This window comes from Phaenicophaeus curvirostris, chromosome 4 (genome assembly GCF_032191515.1).
Source record: "Phaenicophaeus curvirostris isolate KB17595 chromosome 4, BPBGC_Pcur_1.0, whole genome shotgun sequence".
Taxonomy (NCBI): Eukaryota; Metazoa; Chordata; class Aves; order Cuculiformes; family Cuculidae; genus Phaenicophaeus; species Phaenicophaeus curvirostris.
Genome location: NC_091395.1, coordinates 32733947 through 32761116, shown reverse-complemented (window position 1 = coordinate 32761116; position 27170 = coordinate 32733947). Strand labels below are relative to the sequence as shown.

Below are 27170 nucleotides of genomic sequence, written 5' to 3'. Positions count from 1 at the left end.
CTTCATAATGAACTGATAAAAGCACATATGCTGCCTTTTAAAAATAATGGAGTCTTATTGTATTATCAATTTGTCAGCATTATCCTTGCTGAAAAAGGGAAATGCTTATGAAAATTATATTCCAAGTTTACCAAATTTGGGGGGGGCTGTGCTACTGTAGTGTTACTGAAATTAATTATTTTAACTTTCCACTTAAGTTAATTTGTCAGCTAATTTGTCAGTGCTTACACAATGCTGATCTCTCGTGATGAGTTCTGAGCCAGGAAAAATTCCTGACAGTCTAACACTTCAAATCCATATCCTTGGCAACTGTAACCGTTGATTTTCATTGATGAAATTGTTATAGGAAGAGGCCCAATATTCTCTACTTTGAAGTTCTTCGTAATGGATAGAATTTGCTTGCTGTCTTTCAGTTCTTAAAGAAAAAAAAAAAGAACAATTATTTTACAGTGCTTAAAAATTATCTTCTTATGTTTATAAATTGTTATTTTTACTTTCAATCTAATAAAAAATTCAGAAGTGACCAACATTTTAATAGACTGTTTGCAGCAGTGTATTTCTAGAATTTTTAACTATTCACAATTAGTGTTTTGAGAGAACAGAACCTACATTTGTCACGACCAAGTTCTTCAGCTTTTTCTATTTCAGTATTCTGCTTGCTTTAAAATTACAGAGTAATGCAGCTGGCTACAAAATCAGAGACCTGTTTCTTCTTACTCACGTCGTCTGCAGTCCATTAGTGTAGCTTCTGGCACCTTGAATCGAAGAGATCCTCCTGTACCAGGTAGCCTTCCCCCTACTTTAAGCAATTCTTTGGCTCCAAGGCCTTCTACATTGACTACATCCAGAACAGTCAAGTTGTTCCTGCCATAATATAAAAAAATCAAACAATAAGCCACCAAAACACAATTAAGTTTGCAAAATCATGCCTTTGCTATCTAGGTGTCAGGCCAAAACAACAGTGTTTAGTAACAGAATCACTGACCAAGCCTTAACTGGTTTCCCCTAAATTCAGACAGCATCACTCTGAACCAATCACCAGCAAATTTCAAAGTTCGGTTCAGTGAAAGAACAAGCTGTGTGATCACTGCCAGCAGATAACAACAGTGCCACCTAGTAAAAATGGTTGCTTCTTCTATAAACTCTCTTTTCCTCCAGAGATAACCAATGTGTAGCTGCACATCAGACTCACTGGATACTTAAATCCTACCATTATGGAGTTAAGCTGAAAATAGCAAAGCCACCCAGTGCGTTGCTCTCAACTCAAAATCGCCTCAGCACACCCACATGCATTTTATAGCACACTGATCACATAGTAAGAAAAATAAGCTCTATTTTTTTAATGACTGAGATATAAGGCACAAAGACTCTTTAAGCAATTTTTATTAAACTGGAGGTATTCTGACTTTCAAATTTTGATAATTTTTCTTTGCTCCAAGATTTGGCAAATTCATTTTTACATGGAGTTGTTTGATTCTTACAATTGAAACCTGGCTTACCTGATTAAAATAAGGGAATTTACTCTTTTGTGGTCAACTGGTGTAAAAATAACACCAACTTTTCTGGTTTCCAGTGGCTGTAAATTTAACCAAAGCAGCTCAGAATTGCATTTCTCATTGGTGAGATCCTCTTGATGTGCATTCTGTTAGAAGAAAAAAGCACTTATACACAGAAAACATGTGCTTTTAAATACCCAAATAAAGAAACCACTACATTTTACTTAGCACCACATAAGATATTTTTGGCAAGGTGCAATAACTGCTAACTAACTTGTTATACGAAAGCCTTCCAATCTGACAACATAAAACATCAGATAAGGTTGTTTATTTAAGCAAAGGTTCATATATTACTGCACTTATTATTATGAGGAATGTATTACCTCATTTTTTAAAACAGCTTTTATTTGCTCAGATGGAAAAGAAATTACATAGTGTCTTTCATAGTCAAGGAATTCTGAAACACTTCACAGTACAATGAGAACTGACAGCATAGTGATTGCACTGGGAAATGTGGCAACCGTTGTACCCTCAGCACAAGATTTGCAACTTGATCTAAGTGAGAAAGGGACTGTTGGCAAATATGTTGATCATTTGAATTACTGGAAACAAGTCAAAGTGAACTCCTTACCATATTAATTGAAGACCAGAACTACCAGAAGTTCACAAAGTCCAGAAATAATGTAATTTTTTTTTATACTGCTGTTAATTTTTCCCCATTAAATAAATGAAAATAGCCATAAGAAAAACTTTCTATTCCAGAACTAGGGGGTCTTCTCTTAGAAAGGGGTCATCAGACACCTATAGCACTCAAAACAACCATAAATATTATAAAATGAGCTCTTGCTTGGTTGTTTTTCAATTCATGGCTGTTGTATTAATGGCTTTTCTAATTTTTTCCAGTCCAAAATGTTTTTATTCCTAGTCTATTTTATGAAAAAAGAACACAAACAAAAGGTTCAGAATCTACATTTAAACACTAGTATTTACTAAAAGAAAGCCACGTATGGCATTTGCAACCTTCACCCTGTCACTTCCTGCAAAGAAAGATATGCGTGCACTTAAATGTGAGCCTAACAATTCATTACACACATATATAAAGTGACTAGGGAAATGATGACAAATTAAAAAAAATGTAAATATTAACAACTCGTGATTTGGTTAACAAGCCAAGATCAGTCTCATACGTGCTGAATACATATCTAACCATAAATGTTCCCTCTAGCTCTTCAAGTCTCTACTGAAAAACAGATTATTAAACACACGGACATAAAGATCTACCACTATTTCTCCATTTGGTCAAGACTATTGCATATGGGACTGTGGAAACTCAGTCCAACCCATGTACTTGTGGCACCACCCTCTCCTTTTCAGTGTAAGCCTACAGGGTAGGATTTAGGAACTGCTGTCTCATCTCTTCTATAACAACTCTTAATAACTGTTGCCAGAAAGGTTAGCTTTGATTAGTGTAGCACACATACTCTTTTCTTTTTATAAGGTACTAATTGTTCATTAAGGACTTAAAGCATATGTGCAGAAACGTCTGTCTACATAGGGCATTAAAGATATGGCTGCAGCATGCCCAAACTTTAAGGAAAATATGTCAATTCCAGGCTTTTGCAAAAAACTAGAAGTCTAAGAAGAAATTCTTCAGGTACCCTGGTCAGTACTCTGTTTGTCAGAATATGCCAACATCCCTGATACAGCATCTTCTCTTTTTCTGTCATCCATGACACAACACCTTAGGGTACAAGTACAGCTCAGTACTGGTGTGACACAGTCAAGTGTTACCACACTTGTTTTAAAAATGAGGCAATTTGAAGCAGAGAGAGCCATGACATTCCAATCTGAAGCTGGAAGTTACAATGAGACAGAGGTGAAGTGTAGAAACGCAGCTTTCTCCTCCCTTGAACTACTGGACACTATTTCCCTCTATTGAAGAGATTATCACCTAGCTTCTGAGATCACTGACTCAATAGCCTGACACTTCATGATCAACCTGGGGCTAAATGTTAAGTTCCAACACAGAATGCAACTGGTGGCCTCATCAGCAGGCAGACACACGTATACAGGCGTGCTGTCACGGCTTAACCTGGCAGACAGCCAACACCACGCAGCTGCTTGCTCATTCTCCACAGCCCTCCCTGCAGTGGGATAGAGGAGAGAATCAAAGGGGAAAAAAGTAGAATTCATGGGTTGAGATAAAAACAGTTTAATAGGGCAGTGAAGGAAGAGAAAATAATAACTTTAAAAGGATACACAAAACAAGTGATGCACAATGCAATTGCTCACCACCTGTTGAGCCCAGCCTGCTCCTGAGCAGTAATCTCACCTGTGGCTAACTAACCCCACAATTGTACACTGGACATGATATCATATGGTATGGAATATCCCTTTGGTCAGTTTGCGTCAGCTGTCCTGCCTGTACTTCTTCCCAGCTTCTTGTGCACCTAGCTTGCCAGCAGAGAGCACAGGAAATGGAAAAGTACTTCACTTAGCACAAGCTATCAACATTACTCTCATAATAAATCCAAAACACAGCACTATACTAGCTATTAGGGAGAAAATTAGCTCTTAGCCAGATAAAACCAGGATACATGCACACACTCCCTACCTACAGTTGTTTTCCAAACAGACTAACTCCGAAAAAAAATTAACTGCAAAGATACAAGCTTGAGAGAGAATCAAGACGACACTATTAAATTGCTTTAAAGAGCACTTGGGAACAACTTAGACGTAATGTAGCTAGAAAATACTTTTTCTAGTGTGTCAGACCATTATTTCTATCATAATTGGCCATCTTACCCTTTGAGAACATTCATCCATGAGCCTGAATTCAGTGGTTGTGAAATTAATAGCTTGCACATTTATGCCAAACCTAAATAAATCAAAACAAAAAATTAAGCATTTCAAACCTATTCTGTCAGAACTACATTGACTTATTTTTGCATGCTGGCATTTATTCTTAAATAAATTTTAACTTTTACAATTGCATTTCGGCAGATCTGAAATACAGCGGAAATAGGGGTCTGTATGAAAACAGAACACACTGCAGTACTACATGGATTCCACACATTTGGAAAACAGACAAATGCCTGGGCATTTCAGATCTCTCAGCATATGTTATTGCAGAAGATCACAATGAAGAAATAAGATTTCTAAGCCACAAATGCCCCAAATCTTTTTCTCCCCACATAAGCGTTAAGAAATAATCATTACCAAATCTCATTAATTCACTCAAATATCCCTCTTCTGCTCATGATGTTTGAAACAAATTCCTATTTTCTTCCACATACTTTAGAAATCAAATCACTTACAGCAGTTGCTCATTTACCTGAGAGCAAATTATAAATATTTGATAGTAAGGTATTGAAAATGAACATAAAAAAAGCAATAAAACTTAGATTACAGAGGATTAATGGAACTGCAGCCATGGAACTGGAAATTCATTTATCACAACTTTTTATGACATTAGCTTAAAAAGAACCAGTTAGTGGATGTGATTTCTGCAGAAACAAAACTGTGCAAATACAGAGAAAATGTAGTTTGAAACCACTATAAATGAGTCTATGTGGAAATTATATTTAGCATGCAAACAGATGCAGTTGTTAATGTTCATACATGTATACATACATATGTGTGTGCCTATGCGTATGCACATATACACACTTATGTAAAGGAATGAAGTTAAAGACGCAATTACACAGGGATCTGGACCCCAAAAAAACAAGTTCTTCTTAAGCATTTGAGTAGTCCCACTGGCTCCAACCAGCAACTAGTCCTAACTACTACACATTTTTTTAAAGTTAAGTGTGACAGTTTACTGACTCTGTATACTTCCCCAACAGCCTTGCAGGGAGATGCATGGAACCAATTCTGCAAGTTGCTTCCCTCATGTGGGCACCTTGCACAAGCTTGCACTAAGCCTCAGGTCTTAAAAGATGACCAATTATAGTTTACAGCTAGCAGAGAAACTTGCTGAAAACATGTTCAATTTGGTTTTATCATTAATCAGGCACATGACAGTGTCATGCATCATAGAGGGAGCTGCTCTGAATGTGATTGTAGCTTACACTTAGACAAATTAAAACAAACAATAAGCAACAATCATAAGACATGACAAACGGATCTTTTAAAAGAGCAAACAGTATCCTGACATAGTTAAAAGTCATTACCATTTGTTGAGCAGACTCAGTGAAGCTTGAGGATCAGGGTAGTAAGAAAGAGGCAGAAGCTGCAACGTAACTGGGAAGGATGAAGGGTTTCTTAGTACAAAATATTTTACCTAAATAGATTGGAAAGGAAAAGAAAAAGTAAAAAACTACACACTTCGGAACTGGAAGGTAAAATAATTCAGCAATGGTAATATTATCTGCATTTTCAAGGGACTTCAGCCTGCCTTTTGTCTTAATGCAATATAATCGTAAGTGCATAAGACTGCATGGAACAGTAGTCAAGATATGTCACCACAATGTCATCACCTGCAAAAACAGCTAAAAGTGCATGAAGAACTGCATGTACAGAAACATAGACCTCCCCCACCCCCAAACAACCCTTTCTTCTGGGTTTTGATTTGCATAGGCTAACATGAATAAATGTGTTTCACAAAAGACGGTGAACTTAGTGAGGTGCCCTCCATTCCTACAGAAGTCTGAGTGTAAGCAGGTTACCTACGCATTACTATAGAGACTGAGAATTAAATGGCACAAATAGAATACTAAGGTAATTCACACTATCTGCATATAAAAACGAACTCCAAATGACTGGTTTTGGCTCAGGCTAGGTGAGTTGTGACCTATATCTGACAAACAACTGCCAGCGTGGTTGGAAGACACACTGCTCAGCTGATCTCTCATGTATTATCTCTCTCATAAATGTTTTACCAATTCTGTTACATAAGGCCATCCATGTGCATCATTAACAACAATGTAACCTATCTCTAGTCTCTTGTTCAAGTATTTTACCACAAGCATGTAACTTGTACAATGATGCATGGAAAGATTTAATAATCATGAGCAATTGTTAGTTAAGAACTACACTGCTTTACTCCTTGTATTAAAATATTACAACCAGGCAGCTAGAGAACTTTATCAAACAGCTAAAAAGATAAAAATCTGGTGTCTTTAATTAGACTTCAAAACACTTCTATAGAAGCAGTATGAAAATGCTGAGCATCACCAGATATTAACTGCAGACTTTGTTATTTAAACAAGCTAAACATACATCAATTCAGAAAAAGCGTAACAACCACCCTCACCATGCTACTTTTAACTGCTGTGGCACTGAAGTTGAGCGTAAGACCAGGCTCTGCAGTCAACCGTGGCAAGAAAAAGGCAAACAACTCCTCTTCAGGATTCTGGTGAATAAAGCGAGCTGATCCTAAAATACTTCTCCTGCTTCATTGGCAAAACCAGAAAGCTCTGTTAATTTTCTTGTCTTTTTTTCTTTCAAAGAACAAAAAAATACGATGGTTTATGAGGAGCTATAATTTCATCAATTAATCTTGCCTTGAGAATGTTCTTCACGAAATAAAGCCCATAAAACTGTAACCTAGTAGTAACAGTCAGTATAACTTATGTGCACCCCTTCAGTCTTCACTTCTCCACCTGCAACACAACAGTGTTTTTCACAGCCCTACCTCCTTATTCTGGAAAGGGACTGATGTCAATGATGCACCATCTCTACAGGAATTAGTCACAGAGTCTGCTTCCTTCCCAGTGTCCCCAGAACGCAGAATGCATAAGGCCAGGGACTAAAAAGTTACTAAAAAAACTCTGATCCTGAAAAGACTGCTAAGTGGCCTGATGATGATGGGCTCATGGAACTCCATAGGTGATTTGGTAAGACATGCTCTGACTGCTTTCAAACTGGGTATCTGTGGTGGGTTATTAGAGTCAGAACATTATTTACATTCTAAAACTCAGGCTTCTGAAACATTTACTTGTGGCCAGCAGTGCCTTGAGACAGAAGCTGGGAGTGTCTGAGGTGTTCTGAAACTTGAGGTGCTTCAAGATAACTAAAGTGCAGGAAGACCAAAAATGTTTGTTCTAATTAAGAATACTTCAGAACAGAAATATTCTTTCTTATAGCACTGAAGTGGTTAGAAATAAGAATCTTAACAGATTCTGTACAGACCTGCAGGTTTCTCCATGCCTTATTTTTTGCCATTTTTCGTAAAGTTTACTTGCAAGCTCAGAATCCACATCCCAGGCAGAACGGTCCAGAGAGAGACTCTTCTGCCAAAGCAGATTTGCTAAAACAATAAGAGATTTTTCATATTTTAGAGATAACATCTGGTCCTTCCACCAACCTACTTCTGAACACGAGTAATCAGTATTTGCAAAGGGTCCTGACACAAAAATAAAAAAGGCAACCTAATTATTGCCTTCAAAGCAAGTACCTGTGAGAGTATATACGCTATTGTCCATACCTCATTTGCTTGAAAAATACATCTGCAAAACCACAGCAATTCTACATGCAAACAAGAGCATGGGTATTGCACAGGCTCTGTATGCTTTAGTATGCCCTTTTTACTGTTGCTGTTTCTAATGGACAACATTGAAAAGTCATTATGTTATCAGCAGGCTTTACACAGAACTCTCCACTGATGCCAACGAAGTATTAAGATTATACACTATCCTCTACATAGTGGTACAAAATTACAATACCACAGCACAGCAGGGAGCAAACCAAATCACATAGTTTGGCAGAAATTGTGTTTTCATTTCAACTTCTCTTTTCAAGGTGCTGGTAATTTTCTCGAATTCTTTTCAAGATAAAATTGCAAGGCTTTATTTACATCAGTCTAAAAATTAATGCCTTTTAGAAAGTTAAGACTCATATTGGTTCAAGTATTTTCACATAGCAGAAAGGAGTTAGAAAAGCAAATTCCTTCTGAAGGAAAACAAAAACTACTTATTTTGAAACTACATACACTTTATTTTACAATCCTCAGTGTTTTCAAGTAACTAATTGAGATTGATGATGCCTGAAATAGCCCAACTACAAGTTCTTTAGGCCAGTATTTTCAGGCTTGTGCATTAGACTTTTCTATTTAACAAACACTTCCTAAATTAGAAGGTAGATTATTTCTTTATGTAGATTTAAAAAAAGCAACCAAACAAAAACCAATAAAACCTCAAATATTTGCTTCCAAGATACATACCTAAGTATGCCTACGTATCAGTAATTCCTCAAGACAAGTGTTTCCATATATCACCTTGATTCCCCTTTTTACATCTGACTAACCACTATTGCCTTCTTCATTTCCTCATATGAAAATACATTTTAGGAAAGAATCATCTTGAAAAGATGTTCTGGAGACCACTCTGACATTTGAAGCCTATGGTACCCAGCTACCTACTGATATTCCTTAATAAGCAGAGATTTAAGCCCCGCAACTATTCTGAACCAGTTTTCATCAGATTCAGCGTTCTTCATGCAGTATCACGTCCATGTAAGACCTAACATCGTATTTTCATAAATGCCAGTCAGGCATTCAAGATGGCTCCCAGCATTACAGTATCTGGAAATAGAGTCATTGGTTCCAGAAAGAACAGAACCCTTCTTTCTTTTTCACATGATACTGTGCTAAGGATGATGCTTTATAAGCCTGATAAATATTCTTATGCAGAAATCTATGAAATCATTGCTATGAGAAACAGACAAAGAGAAGACCTTCAAACGGTCACTGGTCGATGCTTGTTTTTTGACGGTTTCCCAGGATCTGGACCCAGATTATGCACATTTTCTAATCCCTTTGAGCTAGTTGATATTTTTAGCACTCTACCACAACATCTCCAAAGAAGACACATATGAAGAAAGCAAAGAGCAGTACACCACCAATGAGAACCTGCAGGAGAGCCATAAATGCTCAGTCCACAAAAATGTTTCAAGACAGAACAATAGCTTAGCACATGCTATGGAATTGGAGGTCTGAAACACTGCACAGTGCACTCAGTACAGGTTACTGAGAGCCATTCACACTCCCAGAAAAGTAGATGTTTTTAAAAGACGTAACACTAGGTACATGTATGAGCTATCTCAATAGTCTCATTACAAGTCTATGCAAAATCAATTTTCTATGATAAAACTACCATCAGATGCCTAAAAAAAAAAAAAAACCAAGACAAACCTACCTGAATCAGATTTTCCCAAATAACACTGAATATCACAGTGGGCGATGGCTTCAAAATTAAGATCTCCCTGCTGGGAAAAAAAACCCAAAACATAAACTACAGCTGACTATATGACAAAACAACAGGACAAATTCTAGTTTCTCAAAACATAATTTGTATGAGTCAAAGAAAATAATTAAGGTTGCCTAGAGAACTAACATTCCATCACACTTCAACTCTCAAGCTTAACTTCTCAATCTACAGAACGGCTTCAGAGAGTGGTCTGGTAGTGAGGGTTTTTTTCAGGACTAAGGGAAAGATTTCCAGTCTAAGAAACAAGCTGATGCAGTTTGATTTGCAGTCCATAATAACCACAACACAACAAATACAATACCTTGGACACAGTCGAATGTATCTGCAGAGATATTTCAAACATTACTCTCACATTTGTGGCCAAACATATAGTAGAAAGTACATTTGTCACAGTGTCTTTCACACTGAGCTTCAAAGAAAATACATTCCAGCAGCCTGGAGGTAGAGTCAAGGGTTCGGCAAAATTCAGAATCTAGAAAGAATCAAATGACAACTGATTAAAAATTGGTACAATTTTTTTGGTACAAGCAATACCTTGAAGAGTACAAACTCTCCTTTTGTGTTTTTGCTGTTATTATACACATGTGTGAGCCCATAATTGATCCATACAGTGCACATATGTAATCTCCTATCTAAATATACGAAGAGCCAGTTAGATGACATAATGAGCTTATTCATAAACTGGATCTGTCTGGTTTGAATCAAGCAATTGCCCAAGTAAATTATTGGCCTTGCCTTCTAAACTTCAAAGCTCATTTATGTACTAAAGACTTCCATTACAGCCTATGAAGAAATGCTGAATCCTATAGAGCACAAACAACACATGCAACAGTTCTGAGAACAGCACAGTAGTCTATAATTTGATGCATCTGTAGCTGCAACTGAAATGAAAGAACAGTTGCTAGCAAAACAATACAAAACCAAACTGGACAGAACAATACAAAACCAAACTGGACAGAGAATAATGGCTAAGAAGAGCTTATGCTCTTCAGTACCTAACAGTTACAGGCATACATATACCTTTATTTTCAACTGATTTCAACCAGCCCTGAGAACACCAAATTCTTCAAAGAATCTATCTGATGTGTCAATGGACAAAATCTCGACATCAAGAACAAAACATTGTATGAAGCCAAAATAAAGCTTACCTTTAAAAGGTTCTTTGTTTCTCTGGCTATGAAGACATCATTCAGCTCAATGCTGAAGTCAAAGTTGTTTGTAAACCATACGGACCAAAATCCTGAAGTATTACGATGTGGTTCTATATGAAACAATGCTGCAGAAGGTTCTACATCAAAATACCTATAGTAAATACAGAAGAAAAGTAAACACATTTGAGACGGTCCTTGAGGACACAAACAGTCCACATGAGAGAAGTGAAGTATTCTTGCATAATGAGGTTTTTTTCAGGTTTTGAAGAGAAAGAACATAATTATTTCCTTTTGAATATGTACCTACAAATATCAGAGTAAAAACTGACAAGATCAATGTAAAAATTATTTAGGCAGGTAATCGGTCTAGTCTTTTGCTATGCTATAGTACAACAATACCTACTGCTTTGTGACATAGCAATTTGGATGAAATTAGCAAAAGAAGAACAAAGAAAATAATTCACGGTTTTTCTACAACTGTCCTGCTTCTGCTTTGGATTAACAAGGATGGTGGAAATTTTATCACAGACTCTATAAACAATGTTTATACAACATGAGCTCCTAAGGCATATCTTTTTATTGGCTCCTGAAATTCTTCCTGGATAAACTACAGAACTATTGCTTGAAAGGTCACAGTTTGTTTTGGCAAATGAGACAGCAACAACAGGAAGCGGCATCTTCACTGTCCTTGGAAATCATAGAATCACCAGGTTGGAAAAATGTTCAGTGACAAAGTAAGCTAACCTCATTTTTTAAAGTAGGGTACGATATTCTTCTTGTACTATCAGTGAACATTAACAAGCAAACAAAAATCCACTGTAACCCACCCTTCCATCACAGGACAGGAAAGACAGGCTTTTAGTGTTGTAGTGCCTTCCAATAGATTATTCTTCCTTTTGTCAACATAAGAACTTTCACTGTCACAGGATCCAGCTGTGCAAAGAACAGACATACAGCAGAATACATCATCAGCCACAACAAAAGCACATCTGCAACGGTTTTCACATGAGGACTTGAAAGAACACTACAAAGGGGAACATTTGCTGGTCCAATTCTCACACAGGTGAGCAAAGCATCTAATTGCTCACATCCTAATTTTCAGAGGTTCCAAAACTTGTTTGAAGAAAAATTCATTAATGCTATACATTTTCAAAAAAATACATGCACAACAAGGCTGCAAAGAGCAACCAGATCAATTTTAACCACCTGTCACCAGCAGAGCCTTCTTATTTATCAGTACACACTGCCTCCTTTTAGAAAACTAAAAACTATTCTTAATCACTTAATCACCTAATCTTAGTTCCTTCTTTCTTCTTATCTGCCCTTGTTTTTTTGCTAGGAAAAACAAGTATCAATGTCTTTATGAAAGCAGTCTATTTCACGAACGTTTAAAGTCTATACACTGCAGTCTAGTGGTGAGAATAGGAAACAGGCTGGAGCCAGGAATGCTTAAATCACACAATCATACAATTATGATTAAATGTTAATCTTTGCTCTTCCACTAACACGACTGGTCTCAAGCAAGCCTCTCTAATGATCTTGCCAAGAAATGTCATAGAAAACGACCACCCAAGCACAATGGCCTTTCATAAAACAGACTGGAAACAGAAAAATAACCACAAATTATAAAAGGATGTCAAAAAAAGCATATTCAATAATTATGCTCATTGTAAAATCAGCTAACATTTTACCAAATGTTTTCTTCTCCTTTTTGAAATATGTAGAGTGTACATCGATTGGCATAAGAGGAAGCATTCCACCATACAAAAATGGTGGAAACAATTAGTAGAAAGAATTCATCCTCCTTCTCAAAAAAAGTCCAGACAATTTGATATTGAAATCTTTCAGAGTCTATATCTGCTGAAAAAAAAGCTAGCCTTTTTTAACCAAATCCTGTTCCATCATTTAATCTACAAGTATATATATATCTATCTATATATCTTGTACCTTTACAAGAAATAGAAGCAACCTTTGTCAAGTTAGTAGATGATGAAGATATCAGTACAGGATCAAACTCCACAAGTGAGATGTCTTTTTGTGACAACTGCCGTATTTCCTGCGTGAAGACAAGACACAATGATCCTTTTAGCAGTACTACCATTACTATCACAGCTCTTCTATTAGTGTATTCTGTTGTCAAATTTCCAAGTCAATATCTGCCATTTTCTCACATCTTCTAAATCAACCCATGGATTTTTAAGCAAGTTAACAGCCCTTATGTCTTAAAAAAATTCCATCATTGAACTATATCCCATTGTCTAAAAGATCTATTAAATGTCTGGGCACATTTTAAAAATATAGAAATGTGACATTTGCCATCAGCAAAATCAATCTGCTATTAAAGAGCAAGCCATTGGGCTAATTAATTCCCCATTCAAATTCAACATTCTAAAATATGACTTGTTGAAGTCCACTATTACCTGTATATGAACAAGGCTGTTCCCAGAATGCATGACGTACACATCTACTGAGGAATCACCTGTCCAAAAGAAGGAACACTGAGCTAAGTTCACCAAGGATGGAAGCACGCTTGCTTTGGCAGATACTAATAAGAAGCAATCCCGATTTAAATGTAAAAATCTTTGTGCAACAGCTACCCTTTTGAAAAGGTCAAACTGTTCATATCTTAAGCTGGCAATCATTTCCTATAGGAGTAGAAATCCAGTCAAGATTCTTGGCCACAAACATGAAGGCAAGCATCAACAGGGAATGTTCCCTCATTATGTCCTAAATGCAAGATGGAGCACAACTCCTCCCTTTCCCATGGACAGCAAGACAAGAGGCACAACTTAAGGAAAGTAGGATGGCTGATGCTGCTGTAAACTTTTTAAGTCTAGGTGCCAACAATATATAGCATGAGAGAGTCCATTAAAACCTGTGCCATATACACATACAGCTACTCAACATCCTGGCTCGCCTGCTTGGAGCATCAAGCATTCTCAGGATACAATGTGGAGCTGGATTCAGTGTTTAACACCTTTGGGGCTTAAAATGGTCCTATCAGCAGGAGGGGTAGTAACCCAACAACTAGAGCAACAGGAGATAACTCAGCTTTCACCTGCTGTATTGGGTAACCACCCTTTGTTACTGGCAAAGCTATGTTCCATTCCACGGGGCACTATGGAGATGTAGAGGACCAAAAGAAGAGCAGCAGGAGAGAACAAGAGATGACTGTTATGCCAGGTCATTACATTTACATGAAGGAATAAGACCTGAGTTCTTGCCCTTGCTTATACTTGAATTACACCAGTAGATGCAGGCTGACATAAAAGGATATTTTCCCAATTCACCAGGCACAATTTCTAATAATGAATGTGTTTGGTCAGCTGCCTGAAAGCAAGATTATAGGTGCCAGCTTCCAAAAGACAGCTGTTTAAAGCACACACGCCTCTTCAACCTTTCCAGCTGGCTAGTTCCCCTGTGCAGACATTGAAGGCCTGCTGTCCCACTCCTAGGTCCTAGCATGCACTGTATACTGAGACTAACACAGCACTACGTTTCATTTTGTTACATCTTTCCCTCAAGACCACATCTCATTTAATTACACAAACTGAATGCAAGCAAGTAGGGCTGTTTGAAACGTTAAAGCCACTGCGGGTACTGATGGAGCAAGATAGGGAACGTCCCACTGACAGCAACGCCAAAGGGCTTGTAAGACCAACCTTTAACCCAGTGAGGACTTACAGTTGCATTGTATTTACTAGAAAATTACTGTGAAGGCATTTTTCTGGTGCTTTAATAATCAAAAGTATTAATTGCAAGGACCCTTGACACCACAGATGTGAACAATTCTCTACCATTCTCAGAATAAATGTACATCCACAATGAAACATAACAAAGCACTGGCATCTCACCAGCAGGGAAAGTAGTTTTACAGGGGCTATTTCAGTTTCAGCTTTTTCTAAGTATCACATCACAGAACAGGCACAGGGGGAACAGCACACATGGTTTTGTGACCAGATCTTGAACAGAGCTTTTTGAAAGACAAAAAGATCATGTTCTTTTCTTACTGATGTGTTAAAAAAATATTATCTTAATTTGGATTCTTAAGCAGTTCCTTCTTCAATCAGAAAGTAAAAGTGGCAGAAAAGTCTGAAAAAAGCTATTCAAACAGATTGCAAAGCTCTATAAATAATCTTAAATCCTTTGGATTTAGGGGATTTGTTCACCCAATAAAAGTAGCATAAAGAAACTGCAAGGAGTTGATTGTTTTGTTTGTGGAATTCTTGCTTACAAGAACAAATGATGCAAATATCAATATTATCCCACTACTCTACATTCCACAACAGCCACTACCCCTAGTTCTGTACAAATCATTCTGCCTTCATAGTTCTATTATGGTTAATTTAATTAATGGGAAACCAGAAATGCAGTTGTAGAAATCAAAGGACCGTGACACCTGTCCATACTATTTAAGCAGATACATAAGCATGAAGAGGGTAAAGAATGACAGAGACATAATTTACAACTTCATAATCATTATCTTTAACAAAGAAGACTGGGCTTACAGTATCTCTGCCCTAAACAAAGTATCTGACCAGCTGTGTTTAACTGAAATAATTAGTTTTCCCTTACTCACAGAATTTAGCACATCAAATTACAACTTAAAACAATTTCTATTACAATTAACAGTCAAATTTGGGACTTACCTGAGGTCTTTGTTTTTTCCATTGCTACATAAGCTACAAAAAGATTCTCCAGTAAGTATTGTCTGTGCTCCACAAAATCTCGCTGCTCATTTTCCATTCTTACCGTTAAGCTCATTTCTAGCAGCATTGGGTCATCAGACATAAAACAGCAACTCTGGAGCAAGACAAGGGGATATAGTATGTGTGTCGTGGAGGGAATGGAAAAAAGTCATTACAGTAAGGTACTTGAGAAGTTAATCAGAGGTATTATCTAACAGACAATATTGCCAGCACTGAAGTGCTGGCAAAAAAAGGGAGTACTTATGACCTCTACTAAAATCTCAGCAGAAACCAAAGACACTGCAGGTATAGAGAGCACAGCAAAAATAAAGACCAAAAACAACTAAAAAGGACATTGAACCTTAGAGGAATGCAAATTTATCGACAGTCTTAGTCAGTCTCACCTCAGAGACTGCAAAACAGTTTCCTTTGTTAAATCCTCTGCCTTCAATAAAATGTGCCATAAACAGACTGATGCATGCGTCTTAATGTCAGAAAGGCAGTTCATGTTCACTGGTCTTTTTATAGTTAATTTTTCCAAATCCTATGGGTTTTGTCTCTATTTCTTACTGAAGTTATTTTAAAAAACCAAACATACATGTACAACTCTTAATAGAAAACACTGTCATCTGGCTAGAACACTTTAGATAAACACAAATAGGATTTTATTTCCTTCTCTAAGTAGTAGCCACTGCTAAGACAGCCAAGTCTTAGCAACTACAAAGACACAGACATCATATCACAAAAAATTAAAGCCAACAAAGCAAAACAAAAGTAGACAATCAACAGTGAGTAACATAAACTTGTCCTGCACCACACCATGAAGGTTGCTAAACTTGGGCTCTGATACTTTACTAAGAGAAGCAATCTACTCAGGAGGAAGAGAAGAAAACCTCCACATGAAGTGCTCTTGTGAAGTGGCAGCAAAACACCTTCAGTTAATCTGAAGCATCACAAGGAGATGCAGCAGGAGTGGGAAAGCATCTCTGGGAATGGGATGACAGTTCACCATTCACACAACATCAAAGAAACCCTCAGGAGTTGAAATGGCTGCTGGGAGAGGAGGCCACTGCGGAGAGTGGAGCACAGGGATGGTGTTCACTTGAAAAGCTTGTATCAAAGAGTGGGCAGCTGCACTGCGTGCCATCTCAAATGTAGGTGTATCTCAAGCCTAGCCTTATTCACCAATGCAAAAATCAAACATAGGAGTGAAACAGTCCAGAATCACTGTCACGTCTAATGTACAGGAAAATAGGTATGAAGTCTGGGTCTTGTCACACTTGATGAAAGAAAGGTGCTGTAGAAGACTGCATGGGCCTATATATCTGATCCAACAAAATACCCCAATGAGTACTGTCATTGCTGTGAGCCAATATCTGTTTACTGTGCAAGGACAATTGAGGAGAGAGGGGAAGAGAAGATTTGGACAGCACTGCCCAGGAAGAGGAGGCCTGCTGTCCTGAATGCTCAAGAGCTGTTCTTTTGAGGTAGGATAGGGGGTGAACTCGCCCTCCTCAGCTCTTCCTAATGCCAAGGCCACCTCCAAAGCCTCCTGAGTGCACAGCCCAGGGAGTACGGACTTCAGCCTCTCAGTTCACTGTTCTTTTGTCAATATAAGCCAGATACTTGTGAAATTATTCTGGAGAAAGGAAATTACAGGAATATAATCACTTTTGTGCTCTGTGTAAGTAATATAAAACCTACACTTAGCCTGAAATGCTTAGCCTGTTGGGTTGGGCTTTCTGGGGGGAGATTGGGTTTATTTTTCCATCTCCCCCTATCCTAAAAGTTAGTGTGATGTGTGACACATTTATATGACAGGGTACAGTTTTATGAAAGCATATCTAAAAGCATAATTCCCCTTTAAACCGAAACATTGGAAATTGCATTGTTGCTATAACTTCTACAGCACTGGAAAATACCCCACTAAATTTGGATTAAAATTAGATTTAGCTGGATATAAAATGATAATAAATCTATACCTTAACTTGCTGATATGCATCGTTAGGTAAACTGCACTCAAGGTGAACATGTAAGAGACTTGCATTTGTAGTTTCTGCCTGTAAGAAGGAAAAGTGAAGAAAACACCAAGCACATTGCTTCAGAATATGTTATCACATAAATTCTATTCATGCACCACAATTTATAAAGATAACAGAACTGTTTCCATATACGCATGATTTTTTTTTAAATAAATATAGTTACTCTGCACAGTAGACCAGCAATTAATCGCCAGTTCTGGGGAACTCCATCAGGATCTACTTACTTATCAAACTATGATTATACATGATTATTAAATATTTACACATCATCAGCATGAATAATCCTTGTAGACTTTCATATTTCAATAAACTGTACTCATCAGTGCCTTTTTGTTTAATATTAAAGCTTCTTTCCTTGTTTTCTGTATTACTTTCTTAGGTGATTGGACACCAAAATCCAGTTGCTAGGCCAAGAATGTAACGCTTCTTGAACATGGTCTGATACATAGGCTTCATGCCAAACTGAGCAAACAGAAAATACTTGCTTTACCTTCTTATTGATTGGAAAGTGAAAAGAAAAGACAACATGAATTGTGCCACCTCATACAACACTCATAAATCTAAGGCGGCAGCAGCACCAACAGAACAGAGCATAGTTCATGGAAGCTATCTGGAAATCTGGACTGCCAAATTACTTGTACAAACTGCTTAGCTAGTATATCTTGATTATAAATTAAAAAAAAAAAAAACCCAAACAAAAAACAACCAACCAAACAAAATGACAGATCTGTCACTCTAACAGTGCCTTAATTACAGCAAAATTACCTCATGATTTTGAAACTGATACGCACATACACTCCCCCCTCACAGTTTCTCTTGCAATACAGTACTAAATATTTAAGAGGGGTATCTGCGCATTCAAGTTTCTGTATGTGTTGATGAAATTGACTTTAAAGAATTTCAATAGCTTGATGCTGAAAAGCTAAATTGTGAAGAAATGCTTTTGAAGTATCCAACTCCTATCATATCTCCCTCGGGCAGGATGCATGTGAGCAGACAGCAAATTTACCCCACAGGTGTCATTTCAGGAGGTCCAGTTTTATAAAAACACAGCCAAAAGGAAGCCAACATACAGTCCGCATGCCCAATTCAACTGGTTTTCATACCAAAATACTGGGGCTTCACACAAGAGGGCGATGTAACCTCTGCAAAGGTTGTTAGTGGTGACCCAAACCCTGTCACCAGCACAGCTCTCCAGGGAAGGTGATCCCCTGCCACCTCCTTTCCTCTTTGTATTTTGGATTCATCAAATTTTGAGAGCAGAGAAATACTCCATTTGATTCCAAAACATACACCTCTTACTAGCCTCTTCTAGCTATGATTGCTAGTGGAGTTTTAATGAGGCAATAAGATTATGTAAAGAGCAACTTTGGGGGTGACTTTTCAGGTCAGGTAAGCATTGATGGTTAGCCTTCCCTTCTCAGTGATTATTCAGAGAACATTAGATCTTTCATGGTCCTAAATAAGGAGCTGTTAGCCTTCATTCAGTGCCATTGTAGTTCAAAGTAGTTTAAGACCCTATAGCTCCAAAAAAAAAAAAAAAAAAAGAAATAAAGAAAATCAGCTAAATCTTATTTTTCCAACTATTTTTTTTTTTAACTTCTTTTCCTGACCTGACATAGGTCTACATGGGAAATTGCTGTCACGTTAAAGCTGAAGCTACTAATACAACACACACAGAGGGGAAAAAAATGTTACTGGAGTGTTTTTCATGTTGATCTGTTTTTATGGGAATTTTTATTTCTCTTTGTGAAGATACCCTCAGAAAAGGAAAAGGGTTTTCACAGAATCATTAGGTTGGAGAAGACCTCAGAGATCATCAACTCCAATCATACCTGTCTACTACTAAATCATGTCCCCAAGCACCTCATCTACCCACCTTTTAACACCTCCAGGGATGGTGCCTCAACCCCCTCCATGGGCAGCCTGTTCCAGTGCTTGAGAACCCTTCCTGTGAAGAAACTTTTCCCAACATCCTATCCCTCCCTCTTGTCCTTTTACTTGTCACTTGGGAGAAGAGACCAACACCCACCTCTCTGCAACCTCTTTTTAGGCAGTTGTAGAGGGTGACAAGGTCTCTCCTCAGCCTCCTCTCCTACAGGCTAAACAATCCCAGTTCCCTCAGCTGCTCCTTGTTTTCCAGCCTTTTCACCAGTTCCATTGCTCTTCTCTGGACACGCTCCAGGACCTCAATGTCTTTCTTATAGTGAGGGGCTCAAAACTTAACACAGTATTTGAGATGCAGCCTCACCAGTGCCAAATACATGGGCAGAATCACTTCCCTGGTCCTAGTGGCCATACCGTTCCCGATATAAGCCAAGACTCCATTGGCTTTCTTGGCCACCTGGGCACACTGCTGGCTCATGTTCAGTTGGTTGTCAACCAACACCACTAGGTCTGTCTCCTCCAGGCAGCTTTCCAGCCACTCTTCCCCAAGCTTGTAGTGCTGCACAGGGGTTTTGTGTCCCAAGCACACGCCTTGTTAAAACTCATCCCACTGGCCTCAGCCCATCAACCCAGTCTGTCTAGATTTCTTTGCAGAGCCTCCTTACCCTCCAACAGATCGACGTTTCCTCCCAGTTTAGTGTCATCTGCAAACTTGCTAAGGGTGCACTCAATCCCCTCATTCAGGCCGTTGATTAGTATATTTAACACGACTGGACCCAGCACTGAGCCCTAGGGAATGCCACTTATGACCAGCCTCCAGCTGGATTCATCTCCATTTACAACCACTCTTAAGGCCCAGCCATCCAGCCAATTTTTAACCCAGCAAGAGGGTATGCCTGTTCAGGCCAGAGGTAGCCAGTTTCTCAAATAGGATGCTGTGAGATACTGTGTCAAAGGCTTTACTGAAATTCAAGTACACCAACTCCACAGTCTTTCCCTCAACCACCAAGTGGGTCATCTTGTCACAGAAAGCATTCAGGTCAGTTTGGCAGGACCTGCCTTTCACAAACCCATGCTGAGTTGGCCTGATCACCCAGTATGTGCTCTGAGATAGCAAGATGACCTGCTCCACCACCTTCCTGGCACTAAAGTAAGACTGACAAGTCTGTAGTTTCCTGAATCCTCTCTCCAGCCTTTCCTGTAAATGGATGTAACATCTGCCAGCCTCTAGTCCAATGGAACTTCCCCAGTAAGCCAGGACTGGTGGTAGATGATGGAATGAGGTTTGGCAAGCACCTCCACCAGCTTCCTTAATATCCTTGGGTGAATTCCATCCAGACCCATAGACTTACGAATGTCTAATTTGCCTAGTAGGTCTCTAAACATTTCCTCTTGGATCAAGGGAGCTTTGTTCTGCTCTTCCTCCCTGTCTACCGGCCCGTGAGATCGAGTACTCAAGGAACATCTTACCTTACTATTACAGACTGAAGCAAAGAAAGCATTAAGCACACCAGCCTTATCCTCGTCCTTTGTCACTACTGCTCCCCCTGCGTCCAGTAAAGAATGTAGATTCTCCTTGGTCCTTCTTTGGTTGTTGATATATTTGTAGAAGGATTTTTTATTATCTTTCACAGACTGGGACAATCTAAGTTCTAATTGGTCTTTAGCCCTTCTGCTTTTCTCTCTACAAGATTTTTCTTCATCTTTCTAGTCTTCACGAGTTGCCTGTCCCTTCTTCCAGAGTTCACATATTTTCCTCTTTTTCCTGATTTCCACCCAGAGCTCTTTACTCAGCCAGACCGGTTTTCACTCCTGCTGGTTCATTTTCAGGCACACGGAGACAGCTTGCTCTTGTGCTACCAGGAATTCCTTCTTAAAAAGCATCCAGCCCTTGTGAGCTCCTTTGCCCTTAAGGACTGTCTCCCATGGAATTTGATCCAGCAGCCTTCTGAACAGACCAAAGTCTGCCCTCTGGAAGTTCAAGGTGACCGTTCTACTGATCTCCCACCTTGCTTCTCTTAGAACTGAGAATTCTAACATCTCACAATCGCTATGCCCCAGGCGTCCTCCAACTGTCACATAGCAACAGATGCACAACTTGTCATGCCCACTACCTTACAACAATGGTAGGATGGCTGTGTTAACCATGATGAAAAGATAAAGCACCTGAGAAGATAACACTGTCAGAAGCAGAGTTTCTAAGAAGGCAAACCCAGAACCATGGCCCACATCTCCCAGCAGTGCAAGCACTCCATTTACACTATAAATACCACTACCTATGAATCCGAGCAGAGAAATGAGTTATGTAGTACATATGTGCACCAGAGGGGAACTGAAAAGGAGAGGCACAGCACATGGGAAAAAGTTAGAAAGAGCACTGCAGAGCAGTACAACCACTGTCACTTCATTACCTGGTGTCTCTGTTTTGCATGCATACATACTTCCACATGGTACACACAATTAGCACCCACATGAACTGAATAGAGAAGTCTGAGAGAAGCCACACAAATGAAATTCTTAGCAATTTTCCTAAGTTATTACATTTGAATTTTAAAGAAACAAAGGAGTATTTAAAAAAAAACTCTAATACCCTGAACCCTCTTGATCTGCAAAAAGCTCCACTCTCCCTGCAAAGGTCTAGGATTCTCGCTGGGGGACAGTATAGTAGGCAGTTAGTTAGGTAATACTTCATCCATTGTAAGAGAGACAGAGCATCAACAGGACAGCTGGCACAGGCCAGCTCAACAGCCACCATGCAACCACAGACCCAATGCCACTTTTTGGGAAATAATTCCTTATACTGCCTCAGGTGCCCTGTCAATCAGACATACCTTTATGCAAGATTTCCACAGAGACAGTCTTGCATCGTTATCAGGACTGTAGATTTCAAACAAACCACTTCCTGGAGCTTGGCTACAGCATGATTTAAAAAGAACAAACATTGAAAAAAAAAAAATCCTTTTCTTCCTGCAGGCTGATACATCAAATTTTCTGTCCTGGACAGTCCTTGGGCCTAAGAAGCTATTTCCACTCTGAATAGTGTCAATAAGCTGTCCCTGTACTAATGATTCAGCAGAGTTTCATCATTTTTTTGCAGGCAGTTATCAGGATAACATACTAAGAAAACTCTACGTAATCTTATTACCTTCCATCTCCATGCCCAAGCACCATGCTTGCACACATTTGCTTCTCTGATCCTCTGTCCACTGGTATAAAACACAGCTTAAAGACTCTCGGGTTCCTGTCAGTACTTGCAGTATTTCCCATGTTACTAGTTCATAAACTCTGAACTCTTCTGGGAAGTCTGCAAAGTAATGCCTGTGTCACCTACAATAGGACAGCCGGCCCTGCAGGTGTCCCCTCTGTTGACATTTCCAGTGTGTTTGTACAGCATTCTGAACACAAGGCAGTGTCATAAGATGCCCTGTTAATGCCATTCAAATATTAAACAATGCCAAAAACAGGCATCTGAAGCAAAAGCTACAAGCAGAAGCTGGATAAACCAAGATGACTTATATAAGCTCCACCATCTGTTAAGGCTCAGTGGTAACCAGGCACTGCTGAATGGCCGTGTGGACATACTATGAATTTCCAGTGTTGGACACAGCTCCTCCTTCCTCCCAATGAGTTTGCCAGGAGCCCAGAAGTCCTGGGATCCAGGACCACAGCCAGAGCATGCCAATCCTGAACCTTTCAAAGCCTGAGATTTTGCAAAGAGTAACAGAAAGGCAGCAAAATTCAACAGTAGAAAAGACAAGTTATTATTTCTTTTTCTTTTCTTATTGATCACCAGAATTTCTGCTAAAAAAATTCGGGGAATGATGGAGAAAAAAGAAAAGCCTACATACCTTTCCCTATTAGGGAAGGGGCTGGAGAACAGGCCTTACGAGGAGCGGCTGAGAGAGCTGGGGTTGTTTAGCCTGGAGAAGAGGAGGCTGAGGGGAGACCTCATTGCTCTCTACAACTACCTGAAAGGAGGTTGTAGAGGGGAGGGTGCTGGCCTCTTCTCCCATGTGACAGGGGACAGGACAAGAGGGAATGGCCTCAAGCTCCGCCAGGGGAGATTTAGGTTGGACATTAGGAAAAAAATTTTCACAGAAAGGGTCATTGGGCACTGGAACAGGCTACCCAGGGAGGTGGTTGAGTCACCTTCCCTGGAGGTGTTTAAGGCACGGGTGGACGAGGTGCTAAGGGGCATAGTTAGTGTGTGATAGGAATGGTTGGACTCGATGATCCAGTCTCTTCCAACCTGGTTATTCTATGATTCTATGATTAAAGGATAAAAACAACCCAAAAAATCCATGAAAGTTCATTTTGCACAAAAAAAGGCAAACATAAACCTGTCACATATTGTATTCCCGATGGAAATACTACTGCAGGGGTAAACTTTCATCTATAACCCCCAGGGCTTTATCATATTTCCAACACAGCATCACAGAACGGGTTGGGTTGGAAGGGACCTTAAAAATCATACAGTTCCAACCCCCTGCCATGGGCAGGGACACCTCCCACCAGACCAGGCTACTTAAAGGCCCATCCAACCTAGCCTTGAACACTTCCAGGGATGGGGCATACACAACATCCCTAGGTAACCTGGACTAGTGCCTCACCACTCTCATCGTTAAGAATTTCTTCCTAATGTCTAATCTAAATCCTCCCTCTTTCAACTTAAAGCTAGTCCCCCTTGCCCTATCACCCCATGCCCATGTAAATAGTCCTTCCCCAGCTTTCTTGTACACCCCTTTACTTACTGGAAGGCTGCTATAAGGTCTCCTTGGAGCCTTCTCTTCTCCAGGCTGAGTAACCCCAACTCTCTCAGCCTGTCCTTATAGCAGAGGTGCTCCAGCCCTCTAATGATCCTTGTAGTCCTCCTATGGGCCTGTTCCAACAGTTCCATAGCCTTCTTACATTGAAGATTCCAGAACTGGACACAATACTCCAGGTGAGGTCTCACAAGAGAGGAAAAGAGGGGCAGAATCACCTCCTTCGACCTGCTGGCCATGTTTCTTTTGATGCAGCCCAGGATACAGTTGGCTTTCTGGGCTGTGAGTGCACATTGCTCTCATGTCAAGCTTCTCGTCAATCAGCACCGCTTTCATCCATTAGTGGGAGTATGGTCTCTTTAACCTACCTTTTCTGCTTGACATACCTATACAAACCGTTCTTGCTAGTCTTCACTTCCCTTGCCAAGTGTAGCTCCAGCTGCACCTCGGCCTTCCTGACCCCATCCCTACATAACCGGGCAGCATCCCTATACTCTTCCCAGGTTCTTTGTCCCTGCTTGCACTGCCTGTGCAGTTCCCTCTTGCTCTTCAGTTCTGCAGCGGGTCTCAACTCAGCCATGCTGGTCTCTTCCCATCTCTGCCTGATCTCCTGCATCTCCAGACTGAACTCTCTTGTCCTGTATGGAAAGTATCCTTAAATATTTGCCAGCTATCACAGAATCACAGAATCACAGAATAACCAGGTTGGAAGAGACCACCGGATCATCGAGTCCAACCGTTCCTATCAAACACTAAACCATATCCCTCAGCACCTCGTCCACCCGTGCCTTAAACACCTCCAGGGAAGGTGACTCAACCACCTCCCTGGGCAGCCTGTTCCAGTGCCCAATGACCCTTTCTGTGAAGAATTTTTTCCTAACATCTAGCCTAAACCTCCCCTGGCAGAGCTTGAGGCCATTCCCTCTTGTCCTGTCCCCTGTCACTTGGGAGAAGAGGCCAGCACCCTCCTCTCTACAACCTCCTTTCAGGTAGTTGTAGAGAGCAATGAGGTCACCCCTCAGCCTCCTCTTCCCCAGGCTAAACAACCCCAGCTCTCTCAGCCGCTCCTCATAAGGCCTGTTCTCCAGCCCCCTCACCAGCTTTGTTGCTCTTCTCTGGACTCTCTCCAGAGCCTCAACATCCTTCTTATGGTGAGGGGCCCAGAACTGAACACAGTATTCGAGGAGCGGTCTCACCAGTGCCGAGTACAGAGGGAGAAGAACCTCCCTGGACCTGCTGGTCACGCCGTTTCTGATACAAGCCAAGATGCCATCTTAGCCACCTGGGCACACTGCTGGCTCATATTCAGTCGGCTGGCAACCAACACCCCCAGGTCCCTCTCCTCCAGGCAGCTTTCTAGACAGACTTCTCCTAGTCTGTAGCACTGCATAGGGTTGTTGTGCCCCAAGTGCAGGACCCGGCACTTGGCCTTCTTAAACCTCATGCCATTGGACTCTGCCCAGCGGTCCAGCCTGTTCAGATCCCTTTGCAGAGCCTCCCTACCCTCCAGCAGATCAACACTTCCACCCAGCTTAGTGTCGTCTGCAAACTTGCTAAGGGTGCACTCGATGCCTTCATCCAGATCATTGATAAAGACATTGAACAGGGCTGGACCCAGCCCTGAGCCCTGGGGAACCCCACTTGTCACTGGCCTCCAGCTGGATTTCACACCATTTACCACCACTCTCTGGGCCCGGCCATCCAACCAGTTTTCCACCCAGGAGAGTATTTGCCTGTCCAGGCCAGAGGCTGACAGTTTCCGAAGCAGAATGCTGTGAGAAACTGTGTCAAAGGCTTTACTGAAGTCCAGGAAGACCACATCCACAGCCTTTCCCTCATCCAGCAGCCGAGTCACTTTGTCATAGAAGGCTGCTCCCTTGGCCATGAGGACCATTTCCCATAATAATAACATAAACACTCAGAAGGAAAATTTCATCCACAACCCTAGGTACAGTTCTGGCCATTCACCTTCAAAATAATTTTTTATAAACAGAAGAAGCTGCAGAAAAGGTCTTTAAATTTGGTTAAGAAATGGACAGCCCATCACTGAAGAAGATACTACAGAGCATAGACCATTCAGCTTGGCAAAGCAAGAGCTGAAAAATGTGATGACACCTACAGTTGTTTCTGGACATAAGCCTCAGACGCAGGAGATAAACTAAATGTTTACCTTAACAAACAAAAATAAACTGGCCCCAAAGCAATTCAGACTGGAAGTCAGGTGCAGGTTTTCAGCCAAAGGCATTTGGGGTTATGGTAACAATGCCTCCAGCAGCTACAAGAAGTCCTTTTACCAAGCACATGATGGGACTAAATGACATCTCTGTTCTCAATTATGAGGGATGTCAGTATTACCAATGGTTTAAACACAAACCCCTTTAAAACAGGAGACAATAAAGGCAAAAAAAGACATACAACACGCAGCACTCGGTGAGCTTTCTCACAGGTTACCAAGCCAGTATCAGTAGACTTCTGAGGTAAGGACACCTCTAACGTCTTGAACCAGACATTGTTGCCCAAGGTTACAACTCATTCAGCCCAAGATAACAAGGGACATGTGAATGAGGCTTATGCTATCCTGACCTTACACTGATATTTTACTTCAGTTTAAAATAAACAGGGGAAATCAAATGTGCACAGTTAAGTATGACTGGTTTGTTCTAAATGCTTTTTCACTAAATCTCTTGTTTAATAGTTATGTATACTTAAGCTTGCACACGTGTAGTCACTCAAAGCCCATAGATCTCTCTTCCTTCCACTGCTTCTGAGCCTAAAATATAAACTGGGAAAGACAGACTCATACTGATTTTTACGGGTTCTGGATCAGAATATTAGTAGGGTGAACTGAAGGAGGCAATTCTAGAGAGGACAGATATCCATAGAGCAATCCTCTTCTAAAAGGAACCCACACTAGAGCCATAAGCTCCTCCGTA

General features: G+C 40.1%; 1 protein-coding gene across 3 annotated transcripts in view; it reads right to left on the bottom strand.

Moving 5' to 3' along the window:
• Positions 1 to 27170, bottom strand: part of TMEM131L (transmembrane 131 like) — a 91005-nt gene that overhangs the window by 18781 nt on the left and 45054 nt on the right. For 2 of the 3 annotated variants that reach the window (XM_069855734.1, XM_069855736.1), the window contains exons 8-22: positions 17528 to 17605; positions 15507 to 15660; positions 13278 to 13336; positions 12805 to 12913; positions 11685 to 11790; positions 10855 to 11008; positions 10008 to 10178; positions 9635 to 9704; positions 7632 to 7749; positions 6754 to 6892; positions 5672 to 5781; positions 4302 to 4374; positions 1500 to 1642; positions 722 to 864; positions 229 to 415 (exon numbers count right to left, since the gene is read on the bottom strand). In XM_069855734.1, coding sequence (XP_069711835.1) covers positions 229 to 415; positions 722 to 864; positions 1500 to 1642; positions 4302 to 4374; positions 5672 to 5781; positions 6754 to 6892; positions 7632 to 7749; positions 9635 to 9704; positions 10008 to 10178; positions 10855 to 11008; positions 11685 to 11790; positions 12805 to 12913; positions 13278 to 13336; positions 15507 to 15660; positions 17528 to 17605 — 1814 coding nt within the window. The remainder of the gene's footprint in view (positions 1 to 228; positions 416 to 721; positions 865 to 1499; positions 1643 to 4301; positions 4375 to 5671; positions 5782 to 6753; positions 6893 to 7631; positions 7750 to 9634; positions 9705 to 10007; positions 10179 to 10854; positions 11009 to 11684; positions 11791 to 12804; positions 12914 to 13277; positions 13337 to 15506; positions 15661 to 17527; positions 17606 to 27170) is intronic. The other variant, XM_069855735.1, reaches the window with a different exon arrangement.